The 13,951-nt window shown below is 39.9% G+C and overlaps 1 protein-coding gene across 26 annotated transcripts in view; it reads left to right on the top strand.

Moving 5' to 3' along the window:
- The window catches only part of TTLL5 (tubulin tyrosine ligase like 5), a 311,462-nt gene that overhangs the window by 54,183 nt on the left and 243,328 nt on the right, over window positions 1-13,951 (top strand). For all 26 annotated transcript variants that reach the window (XR_004431492.1, XM_033187360.1, XM_033187367.1 and 23 more), the window contains exons 10-12: window positions 1,394-1,495; window positions 3,260-3,351; window positions 4,120-4,227. Coding sequence is in view for 25 of the 26 variants with exons in the window: in XM_033187360.1 (XP_033043251.1) it covers window positions 1,394-1,495; window positions 3,260-3,351; window positions 4,120-4,227 (302 nt within the window). In the remaining variant the exon portion in view is untranslated. The remainder of the gene's footprint in view (window positions 1-1,393; window positions 1,496-3,259; window positions 3,352-4,119; window positions 4,228-13,951) is intronic.

The raw sequence follows: 13,951 nt of genomic DNA, 5'->3' as shown, positions 1-13,951 counted from the left end.
AGGGAGTGGAGATAGTGGGTGGATGAGAAGAAACAGAGAAGAGGAAAATTTTTTAATGCTGACCTTTAATGTGGTGAAAATTCATGTTGACTTCATAGTCTGAGTAAGCATATGTAAATAATTTGTAAGTCATATGAAAATAAACTTGTGGCCTTCCTTTTTTTTTCACACACTTGGATATGCCTCTTGGGAAAACCAGTCTAGTGAAGGGTGATATGGTTACAGTGGTATGTAAACAGGGGTTGATATTTACCATAACCATTCGCCTTGAGTGTCCTTTTGTTGATACTGAGCATCACTGAAAAGTTCTCTCTTTCCCTGGTTACTTCCTTCAGAGGCACATATATTTTATACTTTGGTCTTCTTTTGACAGCAGTCCAGGATATCATATTGCTTCCCTGTTTTCAGCGGGCTCCATGTTTTATTCCTCTTTCTTTTGCCTTCATTCCAAATTCAGGACTAAGTCTCTTGCACTGTGCCCATATTTATGCTGTTTTGCTTTGTCTGCTGTTAATGCTGTCATTATCATTCTTTTTTAAATGAGTATTATGGATCAGTTCTATTCTTTCTATGGATGTGAGCTCTAAGCCTGTATATAGCTGTGCTGTCCTTTTTTCTTTTTGCTTAATTTTTTTCATTGAATGCTGTAGTACCAGGCACTGTGTGGGCACTCAGTAAGTGTGTCTGTTGCCTAGGCTGGAGTGTAGTGGTGCGATCACAGCTCACTGCAGCCTCTGTCTCCTGGGCTCAAGCAGTCTTCTCGCCTTAGCTTTCCAAGTAGCTGGGACTACAGGTGCACACTACCACGCCTGCTTAATTTGTTAATTTTTTGTAGAGATAGGTTCTTGCTCTGTTGCCTAGGCTGGTCTCAAACTCCTGGGCTCGAGCAGTCCTCCTGCCTCGGCCTCCCAAAGCGTTGAGATTACAGGCATGAGCCACCATGCCCAGCCAGTTGTTATTTCTTGACCAGCTAATGCTGTATCACAGTATCCTACACACAATTTCCCAGGTTGTAAATAGCTATATTTTCAATTTTCGTTCTTCCTATTGGTGTAATGTTCTATATAAGAGAAGCAGTGTCTTGTTGTGATTAAGTACATGGGTTTTGGAGTTGGTGTGATCTTGAACAAGTTATTTAATAGACCACATTTCGTTTTCACATCCATTTTTCCACTTGGATACAATATTATCTACTACTTCATAGGGTTGCTTTAAGGATTGAATGAAGTATGACATTATAAAACACTTAGAATGGGAGTTAGCACTTCGCAGACACTCGGTATTTGTTAGATAATGATATTACCCTCCTTTATTATTATCTCATTGATCCTTAGTTCCAGCCTGTATGTCCTTGAAACTCTTCCTGGCATTTAACCTGTTTCCCTTCTATCAGGTTTGCAACTGTGCGATATGATCAAGGAGCCAAGAACATTCGGAACCAGTTCATGCATCTGACAAACTACAGTGTGAACAAGAAGAGTGGAGACTATGTCAGGTACTGGCTGTGTCTGAGCCAGAAGTCAGAGGTGTCAGTCTCAGATGCGGGTGTTGTAGAGGAGGAAAGGTAACATGTGGCACTGGAGGATAATGTTACATTAATGTCCATGTACCATTTATGGAAAACTGTTAGTCATTTAACAGTGTTGAGGCATATCTCCTGCTGCTTCTCCATTGCCTCCCCGGTTAACAGTGTCACCTTTCTCTACCAAATTGTGCTTTCACAAGTTTTTCTTCCTCATTGCCTTCCCTCACTTGACTTAGGGATGGGAATTTAATAGGCATATGGAACGTTTTAGAAGTTAAGAAATGAGGTCATTTCAGCGCTTGGCAAACATATCAAAAGCTTAAAAAATGTCTGTACCCTTTGACCCTGCGGTTCCATTTCTAGGAACTTAACCTTAAGAAATAAAAGATGTACACGCAGGATCAGCGATAAGAATGTTCATTACTGTATATTTGTAGGTGGAAAAAGCAGGTTATCAGATAGCACATGCAACTTATGTTCTTGCTTGAATATGAGATATCTAAAGCTGCTTATTTTTGCTGAGCGGGGAGGAAGAAAAGACCAGAAGTAATACTGAAGTGTTAATTTAGCTTAACTATAGTGGGTAGGATTGTGAGTGAGTGATTTTTATTTTCTTCTCTGTGCTATTATGTATTTTCTAAATTTTTGTAAAATAAATACTTGTATGATGAAGAAAAAGAAAAGGAAAAAATTAAAGAAAGAAAGAAATGAGGCCATCTCAGCAAAGGATTCAGTGGAAGGGAGTACCAGCCCAGCTGTGTGGAAATATTTTTTTTGCTCTGTTTTCTTTCATCCCGATCATTTTGCCAGAAAGTAGAAAAGTAGAAAAGAGACCCAAATAGTTACTTTCTACTCAGACTAAAAATAGGTTCTTAGCAGGTCCAAGGAAAGAAAGAAAGGAATCTGGAAGTGATAGAATAGTTGCTGAAGCTATATAGGTTTCGTCAAATGTCCTTTGAGCAGCGTTTGCATTGACTGAAGAGATCACACCTCCACTCTGAAAGATGAGTAAAGGCACAATTGGTGGAAAGTGGGATGCTGGTAGGGAGTGAGGAGACAGCTGCAAAACACAGGTTCCAGATTGCAGGGCTCTTCCAATATTCATGGGAGGCTGTGCCGTTTGCCACTCCGCTGCCATAGCAGTAGTATACCTTCCCACTCTTACTGTCACTCCAGTGCGCTCTCTCTTCAGTGATACCTCAAAAAATATCAAGAAAAGCTATGTCTACTGCCAGAGAGGAGGGAGCCTGCTTCAGATGCCAAAGCAATTCTGTGTGGGATTATTTCACCAGCGTGCTGCACCAGATTAACTCACTCACCCATCCCAACTCAATTCTGGTCTGAAAATGGCATCAGAGGTTGTTTTGTGTACTCAGGTGACATTCACCTCAAGGGTTAATTATCTGTTAATTTATTGTAACCATTCTTAGTTTACCTTCTTTCACACATTGCTCTCACTCTTTCTTGATGCATAATTGTTTGGTTAAAGAATTTGCTGCCTTCTTCCCCACCCTCTTGAAAAAGGCAAACTATATGCATTTTCATTTCCATTGAAGAAATTGGTATGAAAGGATATATGACAAAAAGGACCAAGAAAAGTGAGTAACTGGAAGTCAGCAAAGTGAATTAAAAAAAAAAAAACCAAAACTTAAAAAGACAAGAAGGCTGTTTGCAAAGAATCTTGTTATTATAGCCAAGCCTAGTTACATACGTGACTTTATTAATTTGTTTTAGTTGTGATGATCCAGAAGTGGAGGACTATGGAAACAAATGGAGCATGAGTGCTATGCTTAGATACCTGAAACAAGAAGGCAGAGATACAACCGGTGAGTACTGGGCCTTTTTCCTTCTTGACTTCTCTTCTTTGGATAACTTTATCATTGTCTCTTGCCAGGAATCATTCTCTATTGCTTTGATAGTGTTGCTGAGACGGGATGATTGTCCTTGGTGTTACTTTTTCCTGCAGTTGACAAGCTGGGGAACAGGTTTTCCATTACCCTCAAAATCCCTTTTCTTGTTTCTGGTCTGAAAGGCGTAACTTTTTCCTTTAATTCTTAGTGAATTTACCCTTCTTGAATGTTGAACTGCTGACTAAAATATGGTCAGCTTTTTATATAACAAATTGCCTGTCTCCATATTGGCCCCAAGTTTTGAGTTTTCTAAGTTAATCTCTCTCATTCATGTTGCTGGGCTGGAGAATGGGCACTGTTTGAGCACAGGGCTTCAAATCAAAGTGGGCACAATTACTGAGCCTTGAGCAGAATGGGAAACTGTGTGCCAAAAGAGACTGTCTCAGTTCACAAGGGAAAGGGTCATGGGGAAGTGTAAGAAAGGAAGTGAGGCTCCTATCCCATTAGGTGTCTGTCTTTTGTCTTAAGAGGCCACCTGAGGGTATCCCTTGGCACCTACATTCTTGACTGTGTTGAACTGTTCACAGATATGCCTGCCTCCATAGCACCCATTCAGAAGTCTGCCATATAGAGACTTTTTTGACTGAGCACGCATGCTTTCATAGTGACATTGTTATCTGGAATCTAGTTCCTAATCCGTGTATTTTGGTATTGAGTCTGAAATTTAAAAATTTTTGTTTGCAGCATTGATGGCCCATGTAGAAGACCTGATCATTAAGACTATAATCTCTGCTGAACTAGCTATTGCTACTGCCTGTAAAACCTTTGTTCCTCATCGCAGCAGTTGTTTTGGTAAGGAGACTCGAGAAGCTTAACATGTGTGTGAAGAGGATCTTGGGAAGTTGGATGGGATTCTTGGGTAGAGAGGCTTAGTGATTCTGTAGCAGGAAGAGGTATGTGATGGACTTTTGTTTCTTTCTAAGCTTATGTAGCATATGAAGAGCCTACTAAGAGGCCAATAGTGAGCTTGGTCAGAAGTCCCCTGAGGAATAACTAGCTTTCTGTGTGGGAAGCAGGGATTGGAACGAACGTGTTGGTCTTTCTGTCAGAGTGCAGTCAGAAAAAGTCTGCAACAGACTGTACAGGAATCCAACTCTAACAAATATATTCCAGAGCTCCTTGGCAGCCAGACTGGGAACAGTTCCAAGAAGCCCTGGCTGGTACCAGTATGTGCTTTCTCCCATTTTCCGATGACTCCTCCTTTTTGTTTGAGTCTTCTTTCTAGTGTGTTCCTCCCCCTCCTCTCTTTCTCCCATTCCTCTTCCACTTTCTTTTCTTCCTCTTTCTCTTCCCCTTCTCCTTCCCTTCCACTCCACCCCCAACTCCCTGACTGCACAGAGAAAGAATAAGCAGTTCACAACTACAGGATCAGGAAATGTTACCTACTGATCCTAGCTATGATGGTAGCACTGAGGGTGCCTATGGACATTGCTTCCTATGTAGAAATGAGTGGATTTGTGATTGCCCATGTGAATGTCTTTAAAGTCACATAGGCTTTTGGCAGTGTTAGGCTTTGTTAGTAAAATACACTAGGGTCTTTAATGGGGAGGATGATTAAAGTGTGGTGTGGAGTGATACAGGTAGTAAGGATATGAGAGTCATGGCTTGCTTAGAAGGCAGAGTAACAGGGAAATAAAGAACATGGGTTTTAGAGCCTGACAGCCTTAGTTTGTGACTATATATATCCCTATCTAGTTTTGTGATTTTCAGCAAGTTACTCTAATCCTGTTTCCTCAACTATAAAATGGCAGTAATGATGGTGTCTACCTCCTGAGAGTACCATGAAGATCAAATGAGATGATGCACGCAAAGCACTTGACACAATGTCTGGCCCTTACGTTGTACTCAATACAAATTATTTGTTATTTTTATAATTAGATGTCATAATTCTTGATCTCTTTAGCAGATTATCATAACAGGCTATATTTGAGGGACACTTGAAGGGAATTGTTGAGATCCAGTAGAAGATGGTAGATAAATCAGGACCTAAAATTATATGGGAAAAGAAGAGGTTGTAATATACTTTTTAAAATACATATCTGATCATGTCTTCTAAAATCCTTAAATGGTTCCCTAGGCTTAAATTGTATAATGGAAACTTAATATGACCTGAAAGCCTTCTAAGGTAACTCAGGTAACTCTTCTAGAATTCCATTTCCCCTCATATACCTTATAATCCAGCTGTACTATACTGTACTTCTAAGCACGCTGTACTTTTGTGCCACTGTATGAGTTCTGCTGTTTGGCCTAAAAACTCTCCTTCTGTCTGTGCCTCGCACACTGCCATTTCTTTTCTAAGATTTAGTTCTCCACATTGCCTCCTCCCTCATGCTGTTCTTTTTTTTTGAGACAAGGTCTTGCTCTGTTGCCCTGGTTGGAGTACTGTGGCATGATCACCGTTCACTGCAGCCTTCACCTCCTGGGCCCAAGTGATCCTCCCATCTTAGTCTCCCGAGTAGTTGGGACTATAGGCATGTGTTATCCTGCCTGGCTAATTTTTTAAAAAACTTTTTGTAGAAATGTGACCTCACTATGCATTATGCTTTTCTGTGCTTGTTTGATCATTCTCTTTTCCTATCACATTATGATGTTTTGTTTATACATACACTTCCTCAGCAGTGTCTGAGTTTATTTTCTTGAATTCATAATAGTGTCCTTTCTTCCCATTTCACTCTATTTCTGCCAAACCAGAGCTTTCAACATTTCTGTGGTCCCCTTTTAAAATTTTGTTTGTTTGTTTGTTTGTTTGTTTAGTTTTGTATTACAGACAGGGTCTCGCTGTTACCCAGACTAGAGTGCAATGACGCAATCATATTTAGCTCACTGCAGCCTTGAACTCATGGTCTCAAGTGATCCTCTTGCCTTGGCTTTCCCAAATACTGGGCTTACAGGCATGAGCTACCAAACCTGGTCCTTTTCTTGTTCGCTACCTCTGCACCTGTTTTACCTTGTGTCTGAAATGCCTTTCTTGTATTACTTTACCTAATCAATTATGGACATTTTTCAAGACAAAGTCAAGTGTCACTTCTTTGGTAATGTTTTTTTCTAATGCTCCCAGAGTTAGCCTGCCCTGCCCATATACCCCCAGCACTCTGTTTGTAACTCTACAATAGTATCTGTATGTTGTTTGGTAGTCATGTGTGTATTTGTCTCCTGTAGCCAACTGGAAACTGCTTGAGGACAGTAAGAATATCTCCGTCAGTTTTGCGCCCACCATGCATGTTAGCACTTTTTAAAAAATTGAAACAGGATCTCACTATGTTGCCCAGTCTGGCCTTGAACTCCTGGGCTCAAAGGATCCACCTGCCTCAGCCTCCTGAGTAGCTAGGACTATAGGTGTGCACCACCATGCCCAGTTGCATGTCAGCATCTTTTGCTCTTAGAGGATGTTCAGGAAATGTTTCTTGAGTGAATGATGGGCACTTGCTTTAATTGCTTTTCTGGTAGCTTGACAGTAGACTTCCCAATAGATCTGGTTTGGTAATGGCCTAGAACTCTTAGAATTATTGTAGACTGTTTGAGGATGGGGTTGGGGGGTTGGGACTAGGAGCATAACTCTAACTTCCAAAATCTCATTAGATTTAAATAATAAATAAAAGTTTATTTTTCTACATCTACTTGGCTCTTATATGAGGGTAAATTTCTGATATCCCTTGCTGTAAAAATCTTTGTTCTAACTAGTTAATTATAAAACCTTTTCTGAATGTTTCCTTTTTTTGGTTTGTTTGTTTTACAACCTGATTGCCTTTTGGAAGCTTGGGAGCTTCATTATTGAACTTATTGGCAATAGAATGTTCGGACGTGAAAGAAGCTGTGACTTTCTCTGACTCAGTGAAATACCCCTTAAGTCCATTTCATCAGCCATGGGTCTCCTTTCTTCCTCCCTGCTTGTATTCAGCTTTAATAAACTGAATGCATCTGGAGTTTTTTAAGTTGTTGACTATCTATCTTCTTGGCTTTTGTGGTTCTAATTCCACTTCCTGTCAGCCCTGGGATTTTGTGTGCTTCATTAACCTCATCCCATCAGATATGATTCTGTATACGTGTGTATGTTTGTATGAGTCTCTGCCTCCCACTGACTCCTAACTTCCCCTGGGGTTTAGGTTACAAGGAATAAGCTAGTTTTTTTTCCCCATTTATTTTAGAGTAAACAGGAATTGAAAGCTTCCGAGAAGATTTTGGCTTAAACAGAGCATTGGTGCTTTTAGGGGGAACCAACAGACCAGACATGGGGTTCACTATATTCTTTTGGTGGTTGTTCCTGTCCTTCCATCTTATGAATCTCTGCCAGGGACATTCCCTTACTATCTCAGTATTTGTATCCTATGATCTCTTTCCCATCCTACCACCTGTAATGCTCAACTATGTTTCCAGGTATCTTCAATATCCCATCCTATTTATACATTCAACTTTTCTTTTTTTTTTTTTTTTTTTTTTTTTTGAGACGGAGTCTCGCTCTGTCGCCCGGGCTGGAGTGCAGTGGCCGGATCTCAGCTCACTGCAAGCTCCGCCTCCCGGGTTTACGCCATTCTCCTGCCTCAGCCTCCCAAGTAGCTGGGACTACAGGCGCCCGCCACCTTGCCTGGCTAGTTTTTTGTATTTTTTAGTAGAGACAGGGTTTCACCATGTTAGCCAGGATGGTCTCGATCTCCTGACCTCGTGATCCGCCCGTCTCGGCCTCCCAAAGTGCTGGGATTACAGGCTTGAGCCACCGCGCCCGGCCTTCAACTTTTCTTCAGTTCCTGCTGTGGGCAAGTCATAGGTTAGCCTTTCAGCAGTGTATTATCATCAAGTTTGTTCCTCTCAAACCAAATTTTATATATATCTCCATTGCACTATTAGTGTTTAAATGTAAACTTGAGAACCTATACAAACTACCGGAAACTTTGTCATTTAATGCTTTTTCCTAGATTTGCACATCTGGTAAGGACCTTAAAGAATAATTAGTTCAGATGTACAAATTGAAACCCTGAGAAATGAACTCTTGTCCCAGGTTCTAGAGTTAGTGAGTGAAATAACTCAGGTCAAAATGACTCAGCTTGGATCTATGGGGCTTCAGAAAATGGGTTTTGGCAATCAAATAATCTTGATCTTAAGACTTTGATTTATAGAATTTTTTGTGCCTCCCTCAATAAGACAAATTTTTTACAATCTAATTTTTGCTGCCTTCCAAGACTGTGAAAATATGGTACCATGTGACATAATATGCTTAAACAGCAATCCTTTAAATATCCTTAGCAAATTGGCATTGTGAGATACAACTGGCTATGAGAATAGCTTTTTGACCAGTTGAAGAAAAACAGCCAAAAACAACAGGATGTTAGCTGTTCTTTAAAGATGTTGCTGCTGACAGTGGCTTTGTCTCTGTGTATGAGCATGGCTGAAGTCATGGATTGTGACCCGGGCCTGGGATCATGGGGACAAGTTGTGGGGCCACTTGTAGAACTGATCAGCCTGGCCTTGTTGTGATCAGAGCCCAGTGACATGTTTGCTCAGGACCAACCATGCCCCCAGAACACCTCTCTGTTGAACGATACCTGGTTTGGTTTTCTATTGCTACCATTCTTGACCATTTCACAGGGTAGCCTGAGGTTCTTATAGAGAGGATGTCCATAAACAATTGTTGGAAGAATGAAAGCAGGCAGCGTACATTCTCCAACAATGTAAACTACTTGGCCACCCACAGAAAAATAATGAGAGTCATCAGTTTCTTCACTTTTTGAAATAATCTCCTTTTTTGGTTTATCATATACCCCTGTTTAGATGGGAAAGGAAGTTTACTACAGAAGAAACTTATGTAGGAAGTATCTACTGTTTATCAAGCAAACATTGGTTATTTCCTTTAATTTAGTTTTCACTGGTTATTTCTTTTTAGTCTTCAGCAATTTTGATTGGTATTATCTGTGTTTTATAGACATGGAAAAAAGATTCAGAAAGGTTAAATAAGTTGTCCTAGGTCATGCAGCTAATAAATGGCAAAGCCAAATTTGGGAGCCAGGTCTCTCTGGCTCTTTCTCCACCCACATAAAGACATGTCCTTATGAGTCCGGCCACTTTTGGCATGCCCCATATCCTGGATTCTCCCTCTGCTCTGCCGTAACTGGATCTCAGGAAAAATGATATCATCCTTTCTAGCAGATCAGGCCTGGAAAGGACACTCCTTTTGCTCTAGTCCTAAATACTCCTTTCAAATCTACCTTTACATCTGGTAACCAGATAGCATATTGATTTCTTGGACTACCTAACAAATTTGCTGTGGGCATTTTCTTTTCGTTTTCTTGTGGGTCTGCTTTTTTCTAAAATTTTCCTTCTGGACCCCATATAAAGACTTCCTCTTTAGCTTTTCAGTTTGAATCCAAAGCCAAGGTAAAAAGAATTTCCTTCATACAATAGCATTTCAGTGGCAGTGAGTTCTGGCTAATGTCAGCACTTTCCATTGCCTCAGGGACGACAGCTTCAGCTGGGACTTTATTTCTGGGAGAGTTAGTGGATTGATCCAAAATTAGTGGTGTGACATGTTTAGTAATCTATTAGGCCTTGGATGGATTATTATTTTCTTGAGAAAATGTTTTTTTCCCCTCTCTCCCTAAACTATCTTTTATCGGGCTTTTTCTTAATACAGCTTTAATATGTAAAGTTCTTCCTAAGAATCTGTCTTTTTTTCTTTATGATTGGTGGCTTTATTATAAATATTTCAAGTCTTGTGATCAGGGTTATTTTGTAGGAAGTGGCTACCAATTATTTTGTCTTTCTCGAAAACTGTGCATTGTTTTTCACTTAAAATATATTTTTTCATTCAGGATTTCTGAAGTATTTCCTATGTGCTAGTTATGGTGCAGGCTACTTGTAATACAGCAATGAATGAAACATGGACCCTGCCCTCAAGTGATAGGGAGGAGCAGACATGAAATGATAAATGACAGTACAAGTAGTATAAGTGACTCAGGTGCTCTAGGAATGTCTAAGAGTTACTAGCTATGCCTAGGCGATCCACAGAAAGCCATTTTTAACAGCAGGAATGTAATATAACAACATACAGTGTCGTGACAGGATGTGATTTTTTTGAAATGGTAAGAAGTATGACTAGATGTAGTGTGCATAGAATGGGGGAATAGGAGATAGGGTTATGGAGGTGGATTTGGGCCAGAATATAAAGAATTGACAAGTTTAAATTCATCTTGTAGCTAACAGACAGCCACTAGAAGTTTCTGAGCAGGGGAGCAATAGGATTATTATTATTTTTCTTTAACTTTTATCATAATTTGATCCAAAGCTTAGGATGACAGAATTACAATAAAGGGAATACAGTACAACGTTACTAGCAGTGACTGACTTAAAATCTTCTAGGAACCAAGCTGACATCAGTGTCTATTGTTGGAACAATTCACTGCCTATCTCTATGTGAGTTAAGTTTGTTTTTTTAAGAAAAGTATAATTCTGATGACCTTGAAGAATGGCCTACAATTAGGAGAGGCAAATGCTAGGGAAATGACTAAGGTGGTAAGAGGTATGCTGTGATAATATATACTTACCATGGTGACGCAGCAATCTCACTCATAGGTATTTTCCCAGAAGAACTGGAACGATATGTTTTTACGAATACCTGTGTACAAATGTCTATAGCAGCTTTAGTAATAATTGACAAAAATTGGAAACAATCCAAATGTCCATCAACTGTTGAATGGATAAGTAAATTGTGGTATGTCCATATAATGGAATACTACTCAACTATAAAAAGGAATGAACTACATTATTGGTATGTGTAACAACATAGGTAAATCTCTAAAGCACAATGCTAAGTGAAAGAAGCCAGTCTCAAGAAACTACATATTACATTAATTTCATTAATTTAACTTTCTGGAAAAGGCAGAAAGCAGACAAAAATAAGATCAGTGGTTGCTGAGGGTGGGAGTGCGACTGGAGTGGTGCAAAAGGGAATGTTTGTTAAAATTGTCCTGTCTTGTGGTGGTAGACAACTGCATCTATTTGTCAAAACTCACCAAAATGTATACTTTTAAAGGGTGAATTTATTGTATGTAAATTAGACTTTGATAAATCTGCCTGAAAACAAAAAGCAATGATAGATGGATGAACCTCAGAAACATGGTAGATGAAAGAAACCAGACTCAAAAGAGTATATACCATATGATTCCATTTATGTGAAATTCTAGAATAAGCAAAACTAATCTGTGGTGAAAGAATAAGACTAGTTGTTGTCAGGGATGGGGGAAACGGCAGGATACTTACCAGGAAGCAGCACAAGGGGTCCTTTTGGGGTGATGGAAACATTCTGTGTTGGCTGATAGGCATGTGGGTTACATGGATATGTCCAATTATCAAGACTTGTCAAGTTGTACGCTTAGATCTAACTCTTTCATCATATGTAAATTATTCCTCAAAAGGGAACGGATAAGATTAAAGAGAAAGAAACTGGCTGGGCACAGTGGCTCGTGCCTGTAATTCCAGCACTTTGGGAGGCCAAGGAGGGTGGATCACTGAGGTCAGGAGTTTGAGACCTGCCTGGCCAACATGGTAAAACCACATCTCTACTAAAAATACAAAAATTAGCCAGGCATGGTGGCAGGTGCCTGTAATGCCAACTTCTTGGGAGGCTGAGGCAGGAGAATTGCTTGAACCTGGAATGTAGAGATTGCAGTGAGCCGAGATCGCACCATTGTACTCTAGCCTGGGAGACAAGAGCAAAACTCCATCTCAGGAAAAAACAAAAAAAAAAAAGGAAAAGAAAAAGAAACTAAAGAGAAAGATTAAAGACAAGAAAGAGTGATAGAGATTTGGTGACATCTTGTATTTGGGAGGTGGTAAGAGAGTGTTTCTAGTTTGGAGCCTGGTGGATGGGGTTACCATTCTCCAAGATGAAGAGTAATAACAAACCAACAGTTTTAGGGAAAGAAAACAAGGGCTATTTCGTTGAGTGTTGAATACCTATGGAATATCCTAGTGAAGATGTCCAAAAGGCAATTCGAATTATGAATTTGGTGTCCTGGAGACACTTGGTTAAAGATGTGATCATCATATTAATTGTGGCCATGAGAATACATGAGATTGCCTAAGGAGAAAAGTAGAATTGAGAAGGAAGGAGACCTGAGAGTGTCACCCTGAGCAAACCTACCATTGAATATCTGGGTAGAAGAGAAGGAAGGAAAGGAGGAGTGGAAAGAGGAGAATCAGAAGAGAGCAGTGTCCTGGAACCCAAGGGAGAAGAAAGCTCCAATAAGTTAGGGGTGGTCATCAGTTTCACATGTTTGGGGTTAGCAATAGGGTAGTCTTTGGTGATCATACTGAGAATAATCAGTTATTAGAGAGGGAGCAGAAGCAAATTCTTGGGGCTGGGAATGAGTAGGTGTTAAGAAGTTCAGACTGCTAAGTGTAGATTGCTTTTTCAAGGACCCATATTAAGGAGGTAGGGAGCTAAGTGTGCTTTAGTTTGGCTAGGGGCTGAAGGAAATAATTCTTACTAAGGGAAATTGTCCTGGGGAAATGTTCCATAAGGCGTAGCAATAGTCCTTTGAAAACAGTTGCTCTTCTGTTGTGATAAAGACAACACAGAAAGAGGAGCTCTCAGAACTGGAAAAGCCCAGCTAGCCCGCACCCATTCATGACAGTAAAGTTGGTGTATCTCATTGTGGATACTGAGTTTTCGAAATTCTCGTTACTGCTGCCAAAACACTCAACATTAAAAGATGAGGAAGTTGATTATGCTCAGCACAACCTACTCTTTACCTTTTAAAATCTTTCATGTCCATAGAAAATACCAAATACCAATAGTAAGTTTAAAAGGTTCTTATAAGGACTCTAGTAGCCTGCCGAGGACCCAAGTTGTTTTTCTTAAGCTGAATTGATTGGGTTCAAAGAGGAGAACCTGATACAGAAGCTATCATTCCACCCCGTTCCTCTCTCCTAATGCCAGCCTTTGAGGTGAGCCGGGTTTTGCACTATGTTGTAATGCTGTCACATACCAATATATATTTCTTCTCCAACTCTTCCATGATAGTAGGTCCAAGCCTGGTATGTGTACAGACGTAGATTCGAGGCTTGATTTTTTTAGTTTGGGTACCCTCTCCATAGAGGTTGTTTAGCAGTAACATGCTTTAGTCATCCAAATGAAAATTAATTTAGCTTTGTGAAGGATGTTTTCTCTCTAGGTCATTTTTCCCCCTTGTATTTCCCAGAATAGTGATTCTCTGCCTGTCAACTGAGATGATTGGAATTTGCCTCTGATTTGGGGAAATGGTTAAGTAAACCTGTAGCTGATTAATGCAAGATACTTAAATAGTGGGTTTCATTGATTGTTAATCTGATTCAAATTTGTCTTCGTTTGTAGCTGATTCTGCAAACCTGATCAATATGTGCATCAATCATTATTTTCACCCTGTTCTTCTTACTATTAATAATATTACCACTTTATGAAACAGTTGAATCCTGTGCTTCAGCTTTTAAACAATGAAGAGAATACTCTTTTTCTTCAATCAGATGTTGTGTTCTCTTGCTTATATAA

This window comes from Trachypithecus francoisi, unplaced genomic scaffold, assembly GCF_009764315.1.
Source record: "Trachypithecus francoisi isolate TF-2019V2 unplaced genomic scaffold, Tfra_2.0 Lachesis_group3, whole genome shotgun sequence".
Taxonomy (NCBI): Eukaryota; Metazoa; Chordata; class Mammalia; order Primates; family Cercopithecidae; genus Trachypithecus; species Trachypithecus francoisi.
This window is presented reverse-complemented; position numbering and strand designations above follow the sequence as displayed.